The sequence below is a fragment of the Neodiprion lecontei genome, chromosome 6 (genome assembly GCF_021901455.1).
Source record: "Neodiprion lecontei isolate iyNeoLeco1 chromosome 6, iyNeoLeco1.1, whole genome shotgun sequence".
NCBI lineage: Eukaryota > Metazoa > Arthropoda > Insecta > Hymenoptera > Diprionidae > Neodiprion > Neodiprion lecontei.
The window spans coordinates 25,802,254-25,817,162 of record NC_060265.1 but is presented as its reverse complement, the minus strand read 5'-3'; the positions used below and the strand labels follow the sequence as shown (position 1 = coordinate 25,817,162).

Below are 14,909 nucleotides of genomic sequence, written 5' to 3'. Positions count from 1 at the left end.
ACATTCGACGAATTGAAACCCGGAATTGAAGAGATGCTGTGCACTAGCCAATGAAAACGTTCGAATGCCACAGGAGCTTGCCTGTCTTCTGTCACGTAAAAAATTTACGAATTTTACTCCGTGAAGCCGTATTGTCGGCTCGTAAAATATTGTTTTCTTATAGTACGAGCCTCAGTGGTTCAAATCGGTGTCTCCAAGACGAAATGTGCTCTTCAATACGCCTTATTCTCATTAGAAACAAATAATTTTGAGGTTAGTGCCCAACTGTCAAAGTTTGAATTAACACCTTCATTTTTTTTTATGTACACAATATTTTCAGTCTATTTACCTTGTTCTTGCCGCCTTTCACACATTGTGCGAATACCTGATAAACGGGCATATTTACGAACGAATACCTAATGGCTTCATTCTTCCGATTTCAGACTCATTTCACCTTTGATCAGCGTTTTCAACAATGTCACATGAAATATTGCATCTTCTATGCAGCCCCATGAAGCTTGAGCGAGATCAGGCAATATCTGAATTAAATAAAACACTGCCAGCTTCGAGCCAAAGTACTGTGCAACAATTCAAAAATGCCTTAATTGCTACAGCTACAAACAAAGAGGCGCCGTGGGAGACAAAATACGGCTGCTTATTAGGCACTAAAATAGTTGTTAGTTATCTTAACATAGAAAATGAAGACGATCAACTATTTATAAATAAATATAAGGACACCGCTCTGCAGTACCTAATTGACGATGAGCCACGAGTTCGAATAGCCGCCGGTATGTAATTTGAAACTGTCGCTTTGGCTATTTGCCAAAAAAGTATTTTTAATTCCTTGTAATAGTATTCAAAATACCAACTGTCATTTATTTTAGAATACATTAGAGGAGCCGCTTTGCAATTACTTATTTATTTAGTTTTTTGTTTTGTTTATGTTTCGTTACTTAGCATACCTAGCACGTTTACCTTTTTTACTCGCAATAGTATAATGCTAACTTTCTGGTCACAGGGGAAGTACTGGGAGTACTTTGCGCTAAAGCAGGCCCTCTCTTGTATTCTGAGATAAAAACATCCCTTGTTAATCTCCTATCGAGTCAAATTGATTCTCAGAATACAGATCAGCAACAGATTATGCATAAAATTGCATCCAGCTCGGTGAGTAAAGCTGTAGTAAGATAGTAGCCAGTTAATTACCTTACTCTGACTCAATAAAAATCAGGAGGAACTTGTTATCCTCCGGATATTCTGAATTCAATTTATTAACACCATTAGAGATATAAATTGTTTGCCCTCCGATTCTTATAATACGCTAAACAGAGTTCAATCGACATAAATGACCATCAGGACACAGGTGGCTCGTCAACCGCTTTAGAAACAACTTTAAAATGTCTACAAAATATTGCTGAAGGATGTGGTCATGAATTTCAACCATTCATTGACTCTGAGATGTTGAATTTGGTGTTTCGGAGCACCAAGCACTCCTGTCGTTTTGTTAGAGAAGCTGCATTTTATCTTTGTGCTTCTTTAGTTACTAACGCAGTGGACGAATATGGTAAGCGTCATTCTCTGCCAAAATCACAAACTGAAATTTAAAGAAATTCAATCATAAAACATTATTTGCTAGATTATGGCGAGTGTGACAACACTGTTATCAATACATATGGCAATGAGTTTGCCCATAATTTATCATCTGGCCTATCGGACAACTGGTCGCAAGTTCGCTTGGCAGCCAGTGTTGCAACTAGAAAGTTTTTGGTTGCCTTACCTATGGCCAAGTCTAGGGAAGCATATTATCCTGAACTTTTACCAAAGATTTGTTTAAACAGGTGTGAAATCAAGGACTTACTTTTTTCTACTCAGCTGAATTTCACAATGCCAATTCAAATCTGATTGTTTTAGGTACTACGTAGCTGAGGGAGTTAGAAATTATTCACAAGAAACCTGGAGACAAGTTACGGGTCCCGACGGAAAAGTGCTAGTAGAAAGATTTGTGAACGAAACAGTCAATTATTACATAAAGGTAAGTTTTGTAAATTTTATACATGCATTTTAAAGCACGAAGTTAGTTTCCTCACAAACTGACAATTTATTTTTATATTCAGACAACAGAATGTGATAATCATGCAGTTAGAGAGGCAGCTTGTTCATGTATCGCAGAATTAGCAACAAAAATTGATTCAGAATGTGTTCGGCCACATGTTCAGCGCCTATTATCTACCCTTGGTATTTGTTTTCAAGATGATTTCTGGCCAGTTCGCGATGGTAATATGTTTTAATACTTGTCCCGTTTCCATAATGATTCAAACTAATGTTGAATATTCAATCGTCATATGAAATTTCAGCTGCGTGCTTAGCTTGCGGCAGCTTGATACAGTCTTTTCCACAAGAATCTCAAAAGGCTCTTCCCACTTTGTATCCTATGTTTTTTCGGAATTTGGAAGATCCGATCGCAAGTGTGCGCCAAGACGCAGCTATCGGACTAAGTAACACAGTCAGAGCTTATGGTGCTTCAGCTCTGGCTGAAATTCAGCCGAGAATGGTAGCGGGATTGAATGGTGTCAGAAATCAGCCAGACTCTAGTCTTCTATTTTCAGAGCCTAACTCTAAGCTAAATACAAATTATACAAGTACTCGTAAGTGTCCGCAAGTTGCAGATCCCACTGATGATGTACCAGTAAGTAAAAATTTCTGGGCATACACACTAATAAAATGATGAGTTTTTTCGCATCTGGATATTCTAACAGATGAGTTTGTTCACAGATGTATGAACATAACAGAAATACTGACTTGACTCACGTGAGGCGTAAACCAAGCGAGCCATGGGAGCTAGCGGATGGGTATTTAATATTTATTCTAGTACAAAATGCCCAAATTATTACGATAAAAAGTTCAATAATCTTTATAGAATTTCCTATACCATTAGTAGATTTTATGCCATATTTACGACTGAAAAAAAATGTTGTTAGGTGTTTACATCTACTTGGAGAATTAGCAATGATTGGAGGACCTGCATCAAGCGTAGTGACTGAAATTTTACCGCTTCTCGCTGAAATTTCGAAGCTGCGTCACTACAGCAATCATTTGCAGCTTCTAGAAAATTTGTGCAAAACACTTCCCATTATTTGTACCAGCATTGGCAAAAAATATACGAAATCTATAGTGCAAGATTTCTTTGATTCAATTTTCTATGCACTAGAAAGTGAAAATGCACTCACATCTAGTGCTGCTAGTCAATGTTTAAATACATTGAGCTCCCTTATTGGTCCCTCTATACTGCGTGCAAAGGTGCAATCATACAATCCAAGGTAAATGTTTAATTTATTTGACCGAATGAATTGCTATCACTAACGTTTTAAAGCACCTCTCTTATCTATTCGTCACTTGTGACATCAATGCCAGATGCTTGTTATTATTGTATTAAATAGAACAATTGTTGCTGTTCCCAAATAAAATCATGCACCATTATTGTTTCAGCTATCTTCATCATTTGGATGCAAATATCCACATAGCACCGTTATAACACCAAAGTTAGACAAGAGAAATTTATACTGAACTGACCAAGTTTAGAATTATAAATCAATTTTCAATATCAGACGTATAATTGCGTGTATTTGCTTTGTGAAACAAATTAATTTATTATACGTTTCATATAATGTATGTGTGCTTTATGGCCAGAATTTCAAGAGCGCCTTAAGAATTTCCAAATCCATCGTCAATTCATACAATTTTAATAACTGTATATCTATCAGCATGTTCCTGTTTTACCTCTGCATTCTACGAATTGAATTTTGTAAACTTTGTAAATCTTGCTTAATAAAAAATAAAAAAAAATCGACTCTAAAAATTCCAATTTCAATATACATATTCTATTATTATGTATTAGAAGCTGAAATTTGGAACTTGTTTGTCATTTCTAAAGAAATATGCGATCAATGTGAAGGATAAGATCCTTGGGAGAGAGAGCGAGTAAAGTTTAAACTTAATTTGGTGCTATAATAAATTGGATACGAAATATTCTATGGATCGTATTTTACGCAAATTGCCACAAACAATTGAAATAAATATTTCAAATCGAACAAAATGCTTGCATTAAGATTTACGTTTATTTCCATATATATATATATATATCCAATATAATATATATATGTATAAAAACGTTAATAAATATAAGTCACTTTTTCAGGTCTTGTATCTTCATTTTCTAAATTTTTGTTCTTTCCAGCATTGTTTGCTCAGAAACTTGAATGATAAAATTAAGATCTGTGGCTTCTGAATAGTTACTGCTTTCTCAAAACGCACTAGGACATCCTGTATTTAATTTTAAACATCAAATTCTGACAAGAACTCAAAGTGGAGATGGGAACCCAAAATCCTCAGTGACAGATATGTTACAGAATATCGAAGGAAATCATCACATTTTATACTTGAATCAACTTAAACTTTATATATGTATAAATATAATAGTGAACATACAGTTCTAACTAAAGTCAAACAAATATATTACAGGGATGGATGCTTGCTGCCACAGGTAATACAGACTAATATCAATACAACCTTCATCGCATTGGCTAATAGCAACAACCCGAACCAATTTTGTTGGGGTAATGATGAATTTTGAGGAATATATCGCCAAATAAAGTTTCTCATTACCTGTGACGCTCAGCACCATTTTGCTCGCAATTGTGGGCTCAAATATTAGATATTCTCGCCCATTCCATCACTTTCAGTGACAAGCGCTCGCTCTAAGATGACCCTGCCTTCTTTGTATCGCTGGTTGTCATCCGTTGCAAACTCATATACCCATCCAAGTTTGGCATCACAATTTTTGCAGCTAACATCACGCACCATGTGTCGACCCGTTAGCATGACTCTGTCCTGTACCTCACTAAATATTATTCAATCAATTAGATTCTGTAATCTGACATTGAAAATATTTTGTTTTTTCATACATATCATATAAATCAAGAAGCTTCAAACGCCTCCATTCCATTGAGCAGTTACCTGTAATTGAGGTTTACCACTTTATTGAACAAAAAGGCTCGTCCGGTCGCCCCCGTAAATCTAGTGCTGATTAATTGGCTGCGATTCGTTAGATTCGTGTCGCAGGAAGCGCAGGAGAATAGACGAACGCCTCCAATATGCTCGAGGAATATAACCCCCATCTTATTCGAAACAATCTAATTCCAGCTGATCTGTAATTGTAAATAAAGCAAATATCAAGTCAATGGAGGGGGGCTAAATAGCCGACACACCGAATGTAAACAAAGTCAGCGAATTGAATTTACCGACCTTCTTTCGGCCTCTGTCCAAAATTATAATATGTATGATTTCGACTGATCAACACTTCGTCGCGTCGAACTTACAACTGCGAGGAGTCATTGAAACTATTCAGGAATCCCGAAACGATTCCAATCCCCGTAGGCCTTCTCGAGAAACAAAACCCGCACGACGAGCGACGATGTGTCATGGCTTACAAGATGGCGACAGAACTTATTCCCGTTACATACATCGAGATATCTGCGGAATACTGCAGATGGCAGCATCTCCACTGTTATTTTCCTTGGTCAGCTGTTTACGAAGGGCGTTAAGAACAGCTGATTTTGACAGATAAATTAGTTTATTGCGGATCTTTGATAACTTTCTAGCGTTTTAGATCTTATTATATACCGATGAGACGTGCATACGAATTTTAATGTCGGGTTTTCAATTGATCAATTATAGCTGTTACTACCCGTAGACAAACATATTACTGAACTTAGATAATAACAGAATAAATACGTATAAACAAGTCATTTTTGGTAACGTTTTAGATACGCTTTAACTGTAATTAGTGTTCAGAAGCAGGTGACAAAATTGTTACATCAAAATATCATATATTTATTTATATAAACAGTATACAATATGCTACAAGTATACAATATATATATATATATGCTTGTGTAAATTACATATTTTAAAGCTAGTTACACAGATTTTGTGCTGTAAAATTCGAAAAATTTCAATTTCAAAATACCTCATCTTTATCTCCTTCTCCCTTGCGACTAAACATTTTAATCCAAATACCCGCTTTCCATAATGTTTGAATAATTCGGCAGATCGTAATAGCGTTTTTTATATAGTATGTAGATTGAAATACAAAGACCGAGAGATATAAGCTTTGAGAAAAAAATTTTTTCCAATCAAATTAAATCATGTTGGTCATTGTTTGTAAATCGGTACATTTTTTATCTTTTCAAGGCACGTTTCAAATAGAATAATACATATCTCCTCATAATCATCCAACAAAAAATTATTAACAGTTGATAGCGTCAAACGTTGATTGAAAAATACTAGAAACAGTCAGCTTCGTGGCTTTTATTGGGATTAGGAATAGGGAAAGAAGTGAGAAAAGGAAAAGAGGGAATGAGGGACATGGCAGGTATAATCAGGTATCTGTAGAGGTAGGCCCACTGAAGCTCCACAAAAATTAACCAAGGTTGACTGTTTTCACGTATTCTTCAACATAACACTTTTAACAATCTAGAATTGTTTCCAAAATTAATTTTTTGTTTTTAACACAATTAAAGAGATATAATTGATAGAAAAATATAAAACATTAAAAATTCCTTTTAGCCAAAATCACAGACAAGTCTCTTACTTTCTCCACCAGTGCCAACAAACTGGTATCCACAAAATCTTAATTCTATGTACGTAGTTGATATAAATATTATTAATATACATTCAAATATATTAGTTTTAGTAGTCTTATCGTTACAAAATATATGTAAGTATTCGTACATACGCATGTACGTACGTATTGTAGGGTTGGTTTATACATTTTGATTATATCTTTTTTGTATTTTTTGTTGGTACTGTTTGTGTTGTTTTTCTATCGAAAACAAGAATATTCCCCTCATTTTGTATTTGTTTTTCTTTTTCCTGTCCCAACTGTAATGGACTTCGTAATACTGTGTGCCAGCTATTTGCAATGCGTACACCAAACGTTTACAGAGTACAGTCAGGATAATTTATATAGCTGTTACATGATAATAATATTTCTCATTATTATCATAATTGTTATAGTCAACAGTACATAACAGAAACGTCAGAGATATTCGGTACCCATTAGATTTAGTTACGGTCGCAGCAATCTCAGACAAACCGGACTAATTCCTAATATTGAAAAACCTGCTTTCAGAATGGATCTCATCTTCCGTATAAAATTTTTATATCGTATGGTGTATTTGAATATCTTATTGAACTCTTTCAAAAGATATCTATTCATAGATATATACATATATATTCTCGCTATATTCTATATTCACTAATTAACTATACTGTTTAAGAAAACGTCAAAGCACCATGACATCCGGCTAGTTCGTTTAGATACCGATCGTATGGACAGAAAACAAGATTGGGTATGCACATATATGCATTGCATAAATGTTCGTTAACATTTACTATGTCAATAAATAAATTTTCAACACGTATCAGTTTTTTTGTTTCTTTACCAATGCGGACAAAAATTTTCGGAAGAGTGAGAAAGAGAAATCTGAAAGAAAATATGAAGCTGCAGATAATCACAAGAATCACATTTAAAATTCAAACCAAATATCCATACGAATCTGGTATCGTTAGAAATCACATAAACGAATAGTAAGAATTGATTATCAACGGAAAAATAATAATGGTATATAGTGTTAGGTACATGCTGCGGTAATAACTATCGTATAAATGTAGCTCGTATTAAAATATTTAAAAAATATCCCTGTTTACCTATACTATACGGTCACCTACCACTATGTGTATATAAACATAATTTCTTATATTAAGTTTCATAAATTTAATGGGGCATAATAGTGTATCAATAATAACAATAATAATAACGTTTATATGCGTATATGTATATATAAATATATACTGTAAATATACCTTGAAGGAGTTCACTTATTCTCACGGTTCGAGCCAACTCACAGCAGTTGATGCAAGGCACAATGTCACCTCGAGTGGCTGGACAAGATCGCTTCGAGAAATATTCACAGTACGTATATATTTGTATGTGTGTAGTATCAAATTACATATTTTGGTTGTGTTGGGGGTTGTATTACGTTAAGTTAATTCAAACTCTCATATAAAGTTTGGAGGAGGCATTATTATTTTGTGAGTTTGGTTCGGTCGGCAGCAACTGCTGCAAGGCAGGCCAGTGCACCAAGGTCCGGAGGTGTACCCCATTCTACTGGTTTAATTAAATTTGAATGAAATTTCTTCACATTAGAACAAAATTATGAGCTAGCATTGTCATTAATAAGTCAACTCACAATGAAATTATAAGGTATTCCATAGTGAATTTAACTGATTTTTAAAATACTATACTTGAACATTTTTTGAGCACATACCTTTACTGTCTTGGTTTTCACTGCTTTGAACTGCACAGCTTGCTCCAGCATTACGTGTGATGCTTTGTTTTCGTGCTTTTCGCTTTTGACTCCCGACCAATAACGCTCTTTCTGATACGTCATTCGACTGCTTAACGGTTGACCAGTTACTGTGTTCGTGACTCAAATTATTGTGGTTTGATTTTTGTAAGATCTTTTTCTTCTTGATACGCTGCTGCTTTTTCTTTTCTTGGAATTCTTCTAAACTCAGAGATGGCAGCGCCTCTATTTTTTTTTCTAAATTAAAATCTCTGTGAAAATATGTCATATTATTAATAAATCGATTCCTGAAACAGTTAAAAAATCTCTTTCAAGTGCTCTTACTCACTCAGCCTTGAATCTTTTGCGAGGGGTCCAAGTTTCATATTGCATTTGACCACCTGCTTCTTCTGTCTCTGTTTCTTCTGGCTTTGAAGCCTCGAGCTTTCCCTCGGCACTATAATCAGCAGTAAGAATCATAGGAAATTCTTGATGACCTCAATAATTGTATGAATAAAAAATGACTACCTTTCCACCAGATGTTCTAATTCACCTCGAGTACTACTGCCACCCTCGCTGCTCACGGAGTCAGTCTTTTCACTGAAATTTGAAGAAATTGAATTCCTCCTTTCAATTGTTTGTTCTTCGAGACTAGAAACAATAACGTTGATCAAATTTTTCACCTAACAATATCAACGGAGTAAAATCACAACCAGACGATCAGTCGAGACTAAAGTTGAACACAGAAATTAAAGTACCTGAGAAATTCAGCTGCTCTTCTTCGCCTAGTCTGTTGCCCAGGTGGCCCGATAGGTCGCGACTGTTCTGCAAGAAATTTCTGGTAACGCAATCCCTTGCAGGTTCTCTCTCCCCGAAAAGTACTTTCCTCAGGCGATCCTGCACCTTCGTAGTACAAATTATTGGCACTCTTCTCATTGTCAACAGCCTATGTGCGAAAAAAGAGTTACTCGATATTTGTCTGGGCTTCAATGGTGACCTTTGGACCAATGTTACAGTTTGCAATAAAAGTTCCGAGAGGAAAGAGCATAAATTTTTTTTATGTATAACATCATCCTATAGAGTAAAACTTACGATAAGTTGTTGATTATTGTTGTTCGATTCTCTCTTTTTCTCACCAAACAAGTTGATCTTAATTTCCCTTTTCTGACTGACAGGATGTGGAGGCTCCGTACATCGTTTTTTCGGAGGTTTTGGTATGCTATCATTGTTATCATTTGTAATATTATTTGTACCGTTTGTTACTGGCAAAATTTCTTCCGTTTTTATTTTTTGTGGGGTAAAAAGGGAACTGAGACCACCAATTTGAGACTCATCTGCCAATTTTCCAGGCTGAATCGATTGTCCCTCTCTCTTATCAAACGTTGTCGAATCTGTCGCGGAGCTGTTCAAATATTGGGCTTGCTGATCGCTCAAGTCCAATTCTTGTTTCTTATTGGTTGGTCGAGTTGTTAAAGTACGTAACGGTGGGGCAGGTAATTTATACCATTTGAAATCTGGATTCGCATTCAAAAACGCATCTTTGTACTGAAAGAAGTAAGAAACCAACCGTGTTATTTCATTGAATTTTGGCAAATAGCCATGTATCTATCAGTTAAACGTATTTTCTCTAGAAACTAGCTCAGCATAATTTTAACAGAAAAAAGCATTGGGTAAGGAACAGCTTAAATTTATATCAGTTATTAACAGCTGCTGAATTTTTGCTCTCCACTTATCCTATCTCCTACCTCTTGCGCAAGATCGGTGTAAGAACGTTTCTGATCAGGTTGAAGAGTTGCCCACCATTCGCCGAGCACACGAGTTACCGCACGATTCTCTAAATGTGGAAAGCCAATTCGCACCGCGCCACGATGTCGTTTGCAGAAAATTAGGAATGCATTCATCGGACGCCTTGCATGATGCGCTGGCTCCCTTTGATCCTGCTGATCAATGCATGAAGTGTTAACCTATTTCTTTACCCACTCATTACTCTTATACATGAGTTAAAAATTTACCCATCAGCAAAATCGTTGCTGACTTATTGTTTGAAAATTATTTGCAAAAATTGGTTACATCCATTTTATTTAATCTTTTTTTCATAATACTTATTTACGATACGTGAGAAATATTTGATACTCATTTTGAATTAAAACTTATCAGGCTTGTTATAGAGGAATAAGATTCCTGGAAATTCTATTAGAATATAAAATTATCTGCGAGTTACAACATAAATGAAACTTGGTGTCACTGTTTGGAAAAATAGTTCAATGACCTGATTGCAAAACATGTATCCAAGAAGAGAAATACAATTTGAAATTTTCATTCATGTCCCTTTACATTAGTCCACTTTGGGAATTTTCCAGATTTTGAACAAACCTGCTTTCAAAGCATTCATTAATAAGTGTAGAGTAGATACACTTTTATCAAGTATAATTAGAATTTTCATGCAATACTTATAATATTATTGTCTTGGATCTATAAATATACCTCGAGAGGAAAACATGATTGTCTTGCGCCTTGAAAAATAAGTAAGACACCTGAAACATCTATTAAAGTGTTAGATGTGGTACTATGGCCGGTAATAAAAAATATCAAATATTAAATTATATTTACAAAACACAACCATTCTCATCGATGTAAATATAAATACCAAGGGATTTTTAGAGGCTGATTTGTCATGGATCAAACCTATTAAACTACATTTTAATGTAACAGAGTTCACAAAGAGAAAGTTTTACCGAGGTTGAGAAAATTCATGATTCTTGAAGTGTAATTACCCAAAGTAAGCATCGCTTGATACATTAAAGTGTATGTACTGATAAACTAAATTGAAACAATTTAGACTGTCCCTTACAATTTTATCCGCCATATGTTCGAGGAAAAAATTCAATGAAAAGAAGATCAAGACTGAAAAATGTAAAAAATTCCATGGGAAGATGTAAAACTATTGCCTGTACTCTTTTTGGAAAAAAGAAAACTTTTATTGTAGTAGAATGAAAGCAAAATTTTTCAGATAAAGGTGTTGAATTAAAGAAAAAAATATTCAAAAATGTTCCTTAGATGTTTCCAGACATCTAAATACATGGTTGAGCTAACTGCTATTTTTATACCATGATTTTAATGCTGACATTAGTGGCAGCCTTCTAACCTCAATTGTTAAGGAATCAACAATATGGACAAAGATGTTTCCATTTTATTTTCATTTATAACGCACTCAACGATCCCCACCATCGTCGCTGGATATGTTTTCTTGAAGCTCATGATTCCATTACAGTTTGAAGAAATTTGATACAAACAGAACTTGGAAACCTGACGTCGTTGACAGTCATGAGTTATTGAAAACAGTAATTTTCAAACTGACAGCTGCCGAATATTGTTAAGATACATATTTATTTCCAAATGACAAAAGTGCGAGGAAAGCATATGTGAGATATGCACTTCAAAAATCTTGAGACAGCGATCGGTTATCTGTATCTGGCAAGAGCATTTTTATTCAGCCTTCTTAATGCAGAGATGCGAAGTGGTAAGATTTAGGAAATATTGCAACTATTTTTAGTATTGGAGGTGATATTTTTTCAGTAAAATACAAGCAGACGCCCAGATACAAGGTTACCAAAATGTCGTTACTTCGTTAATTTTTTATTTTATTCCTGTGTCATGACTTTCATTCGCTTTCGAAAATTCCGTTTTACCGATTTATCGTAATATCAGTTCATTAAATATGGGACAATTTTGTTCGATCGATGACAGATTGTAGAGAAAATAAAAGAATTCGCTGAAGCAGTGTTTCTGTATTGTTGTTGAGTCATTTGGGAATATTAGGTGCTACAGAAACACCTCGGTCTTATTTGTTGGAGAGCTGGGATGGCGAGTAAAAAAAAATATTGTCGAATTTGGGCGACGAAATGGGAGTGAAAAAGGTGGAGCCGTAATGTGAGAAATATTTGATCGTTCCCCGACGTTGTAGGTGTCATAAAATAAGAGAAAATCCGTGACATATCGCAATGACAAAATGACAGCTGCTTGCAAGGAATGTAAATATCACGAATTGAATATCACCGATCTCGAATATACGTATATGTCGTAGGAAATTTTCATCAACGAGATTTGACGAGGTTCTGAAAACGAGATGTGGTAAAAGATCGGCGATTATATTCGCCCCGTATTCCAACGTACATAAAGTAATTCGCGACGATTGCTTGTTGGTTTTTATTTGTCAATTATTTCTTCAAAAGTCTCAAGGTTAATCCGCGCTCGCCTGTCGTTGCTTTATTTTCTGCGATGACACGGTACCGAATTCCGATGATTTTCACATAAATTGACCAGCCGATAAGACGGTTGCTTCGTCATTTAACCGTAAAATGTATGCGGGATTACGCGTCGTTTGATGATGAGAAAAATCAACCTTTGAACGAGCCAATTCTCATTTCTTAACGAGAAGAAAGACTCACCTCTTGACGTTGTTCGTTGGCAGCCATTTCACTATGTTAGCGCATAATGTACTGCTTCGCAAAATACCGATAAATCCGTCGGTCTCGTTTATGAATTAAGACTTAGAGTTATTTCAATAATCACACCACTACCGTCAAACTTCCACAAAATATGTCCCTTCGTACTAGGACCGACGTTCAAACACTTATTATATAAATTCGAATGGACAAAAAAAAAACCTACTTCGCCCACCGAACGAACGTCAAATCCAAAGTGTTTTCGGGGACTTTGATGTAAAAATGTCTGTCTCTGTCCCCTCCGCTATCAGCTGATTGTTGTGAAAAGCTTCGGCCAATGCGCGCGCGTGCCGCTCAATTGAACGTTTGAAGTTGAAACTGACATTGCGAACGTATCTAGCGGCTCAAGATTTCGATGTAATTTTAACGCGCCTATTTTCCCCATATTTTTCATTTACAAGTCGCGAACCGTTTCGATTCCATTGACGATAACTCTTCAAAATAACCCTCAATTACGTACCTCGGTGGTCAATCGCACGTCAATAAAAATTCCTTTCATTTTCTCGCGGCATCGATAGTTCCGTCAAACTCGGTTTTTCTTCTCAACCGTTGATCGTCGTTTAACCCCTAAAACATGCCAAATTTTTCTACCGCGGTTGAACGATGTGCGGCGTAAACGAACGGCCGATAATCCGACAACATGTTTCTACAATTGGTGTCAGAGTTTTATACAACATATGCATAATCCAATCGGTTGCACGACTCGTTGCAACACTTTGTCAATTATTGGTTTGATTTGACATTTGACATTGTTTGATTGGTAGGTGCTGCCGCCCTAGCGGCCAGACGACAAACTAATCAAGCTTCACATATTCACAGCTGTGTATCTCGAACGGGAATAAAAACGATACGACCACTGTTTCGAGAATCGATTTTCACCGTTCACACGGAATTTGAATACATCTATCTAGCCTCCGTGACAAATATGGACAATAATGTCTTGCACGGTTCACGTAAATGTCCGTAGATTTGTACAAACGACAAATTGTGAACACTGAGCGTTGTTGTCCGCTAGAATATACGATATAAAGAACAAAAGTTACGGTTGAATAATGATCTTTTTACGTTCAAGCATCCGTCTCACGCAACGCCACCTCCTAGATAATTATTATATACACGCTCTTGGACGTATAAATTGTCCACCAACGCACGTAAAGCGGATTCGTTTTAACGACCGTGTGATATTAATTAATTGATGTATTTCACATCCATCAACCAATTATAACAACTGAAATACGAAATCGATCGTTGAATTGGATCATCACCAATCCTCCAAACTTCACATCGAGTTTCTGAACGAATGTTTAAAAATCTCTATTGAATGTCTTTACGAAAAGTAAACAAAATCCGGCCTATTTGAGTGATAATTGTTATTGATTAAGGCGTGTGTCAACTACAGTCTCGAACATACCTATGTTGACAACTTTTTATTTCTTTTTTTTTCTCACAAAGAGGAAAAAACCCCCCACAGTCGAGTTGATAACAGGTCGACGACGCAAAATTTTACTCGCAAAAGCGGGAATGAAATCCGTTGATTAATTTCAGTTCTGTAGATATAGTACGGCGAGCAAAGTCCGATCTCTCCTGAACCGCTTTGTACACCCCTGAGACCATAGTTCCAAATGCGATTACGGCATATGTGCGACAGCCGACACGATGATGTCAGTATAATGCTGGTCACGTTTGCAACTCATCTATAATACGGCTCGATGACGTTTTCGCGCATCGTTGTCGGCTGCTTCGACCTAGAGCTTTATATGTATATACAAATTGTCAATGTAAATTTACAGTTTTCTATTTCACATCGGCGCATCTTCTTTTCTTATCCTCACGCAATACACCTTCGATACATTCATGCAGCTGGTAATTGCATAGATGCATCTTTTGTACGATAATATAAATTTTTTCAAATTCACGTCACGCGATTTTTCGGTGAGCTGTTCTTATTTTGCTTTTGTTCTCCATAACATTTTGAAGGAAAATAATGTTGACGGCGTGGTTCTACGTACATATATTTTGTCAT

General features: G+C 35.8%; 3 protein-coding genes across 9 annotated transcripts; 1 reads left to right on the top strand and 2 right to left on the bottom strand.

The window, feature by feature from the left end:
* The first annotated feature begins 76 nt into the window (after positions 1-76).
* On the top strand, positions 77-4,056 carry LOC107218104. 3 transcript variants are annotated; one of them, XM_046744189.1, is made up of 11 exons: positions 78-252; positions 423-767; positions 998-1,143; positions 1,333-1,540; positions 1,613-1,814; positions 1,888-2,008; positions 2,091-2,250; positions 2,331-2,662; positions 2,749-2,825; positions 2,955-3,293; positions 3,463-4,056. In XM_046744189.1, the coding sequence occupies exons 2-11, from the start codon at positions 455-457 to the stop codon at positions 3,506-3,508; spliced, it is 1,944 nt and encodes a 647-aa protein (XP_046600145.1). In that variant the 5' UTR covers positions 78-252; positions 423-454; the 3' UTR covers positions 3,509-4,056. The 3 variants fall into 3 exon arrangements, with proteins under 3 accessions (XP_046600144.1, XP_046600145.1, XP_046600143.1); XM_046744187.1 differs by having other exon boundaries at positions 2,749-3,293; XM_046744188.1 differs by having other exon boundaries at positions 77-252; positions 2,749-4,056.
* Positions 4,057-4,409: 353 nt separating this feature from the next.
* LOC107218145 (protein yippee-like 5) lies at positions 4,410-5,477 on the bottom strand. Its single transcript, XM_015655921.2, has 3 exons — positions 5,278-5,477; positions 4,990-5,180; positions 4,410-4,873 (listed from the first exon to the last, which is right to left on the bottom strand). The coding sequence occupies exons 2-3, from the start codon at positions 5,148-5,150 to the stop codon at positions 4,684-4,686; spliced, it is 351 nt and encodes a 116-aa protein (XP_015511407.1). The 5' UTR covers positions 5,151-5,180; positions 5,278-5,477; the 3' UTR covers positions 4,410-4,683.
* Positions 5,478-5,898: 421 nt separating this feature from the next.
* LOC107218119 lies at positions 5,899-13,552 on the bottom strand. 5 transcript variants are annotated; one of them, XM_046744195.1, is made up of 8 exons: positions 13,347-13,552; positions 10,127-10,321; positions 9,474-9,926; positions 9,140-9,327; positions 8,910-9,032; positions 8,731-8,838; positions 8,364-8,653; positions 5,899-8,200 (listed from the first exon to the last, which is right to left on the bottom strand). In XM_046744195.1, the coding sequence occupies exons 1-8, from the start codon at positions 13,383-13,385 to the stop codon at positions 8,121-8,123; spliced, it is 1,476 nt and encodes a 491-aa protein (XP_046600151.1). In that variant the 5' UTR covers positions 13,386-13,552; the 3' UTR covers positions 5,899-8,120. The 5 variants fall into 5 exon arrangements, with proteins under 5 accessions (XP_046600151.1, XP_046600154.1, XP_046600150.1 ...); XM_046744198.1 differs by having other exon boundaries at positions 5,899-8,203; positions 8,910-8,981; positions 13,347-13,549; XM_046744194.1 differs by having other exon boundaries at positions 5,899-8,203; positions 13,347-13,546.
* Positions 13,553-14,909: the final 1,357 nt, after the last annotated feature.

Excerpts from the sequence above, each read along its gene's own strand:
- LOC107218119 (XM_046744194.1), bottom strand. The coding sequence starts at position 13,385 with ATGAAAGGAATTTTTATTGACGTGCGATTGACCACCGAG. Across the intron at positions 9,328-9,473 it reads ACAATAATCAACAACTTATC|GCTGTTGACAATGAGAAGAG; the intron begins GTAAGTTTTACT and ends TTTCGCACATAG. Across the intron at positions 8,204-8,363 it reads TGAAAACCAAGACAGTAAAG|TAGAATGGGGTACACCTCCG; the intron begins GTATGTGCTCAA and ends TAATTAAACCAG.
- LOC107218104 (XM_046744187.1), top strand. The coding sequence starts at position 455 with ATGTCACATGAAATATTGCATCTTCTATGCAGCCCCATGAAGCTTGAG. Across the intron at positions 1,144-1,332 it reads ATAAAATTGCATCCAGCTCG|GACACAGGTGGCTCGTCAAC; the intron begins GTGAGTAAAGCT and ends AATGACCATCAG. Across the intron at positions 3,294-3,462 it reads GTGCAATCATACAATCCAAG|CTATCTTCATCATTTGGATG; the intron begins GTAAATGTTTAA and ends TTATTGTTTCAG.
- LOC107218145 (XM_015655921.2), bottom strand. The coding sequence starts at position 5,150 with ATGGGGGTTATATTCCTCGAGCATATTGGAGGCGTTCGTCTATTCTCC. Across the intron at positions 4,874-4,989 it reads GTGGTAAACCTCAATTACAG|TGAGGTACAGGACAGAGTCA; the intron begins GTAACTGCTCAA and ends AATAATATTTAG.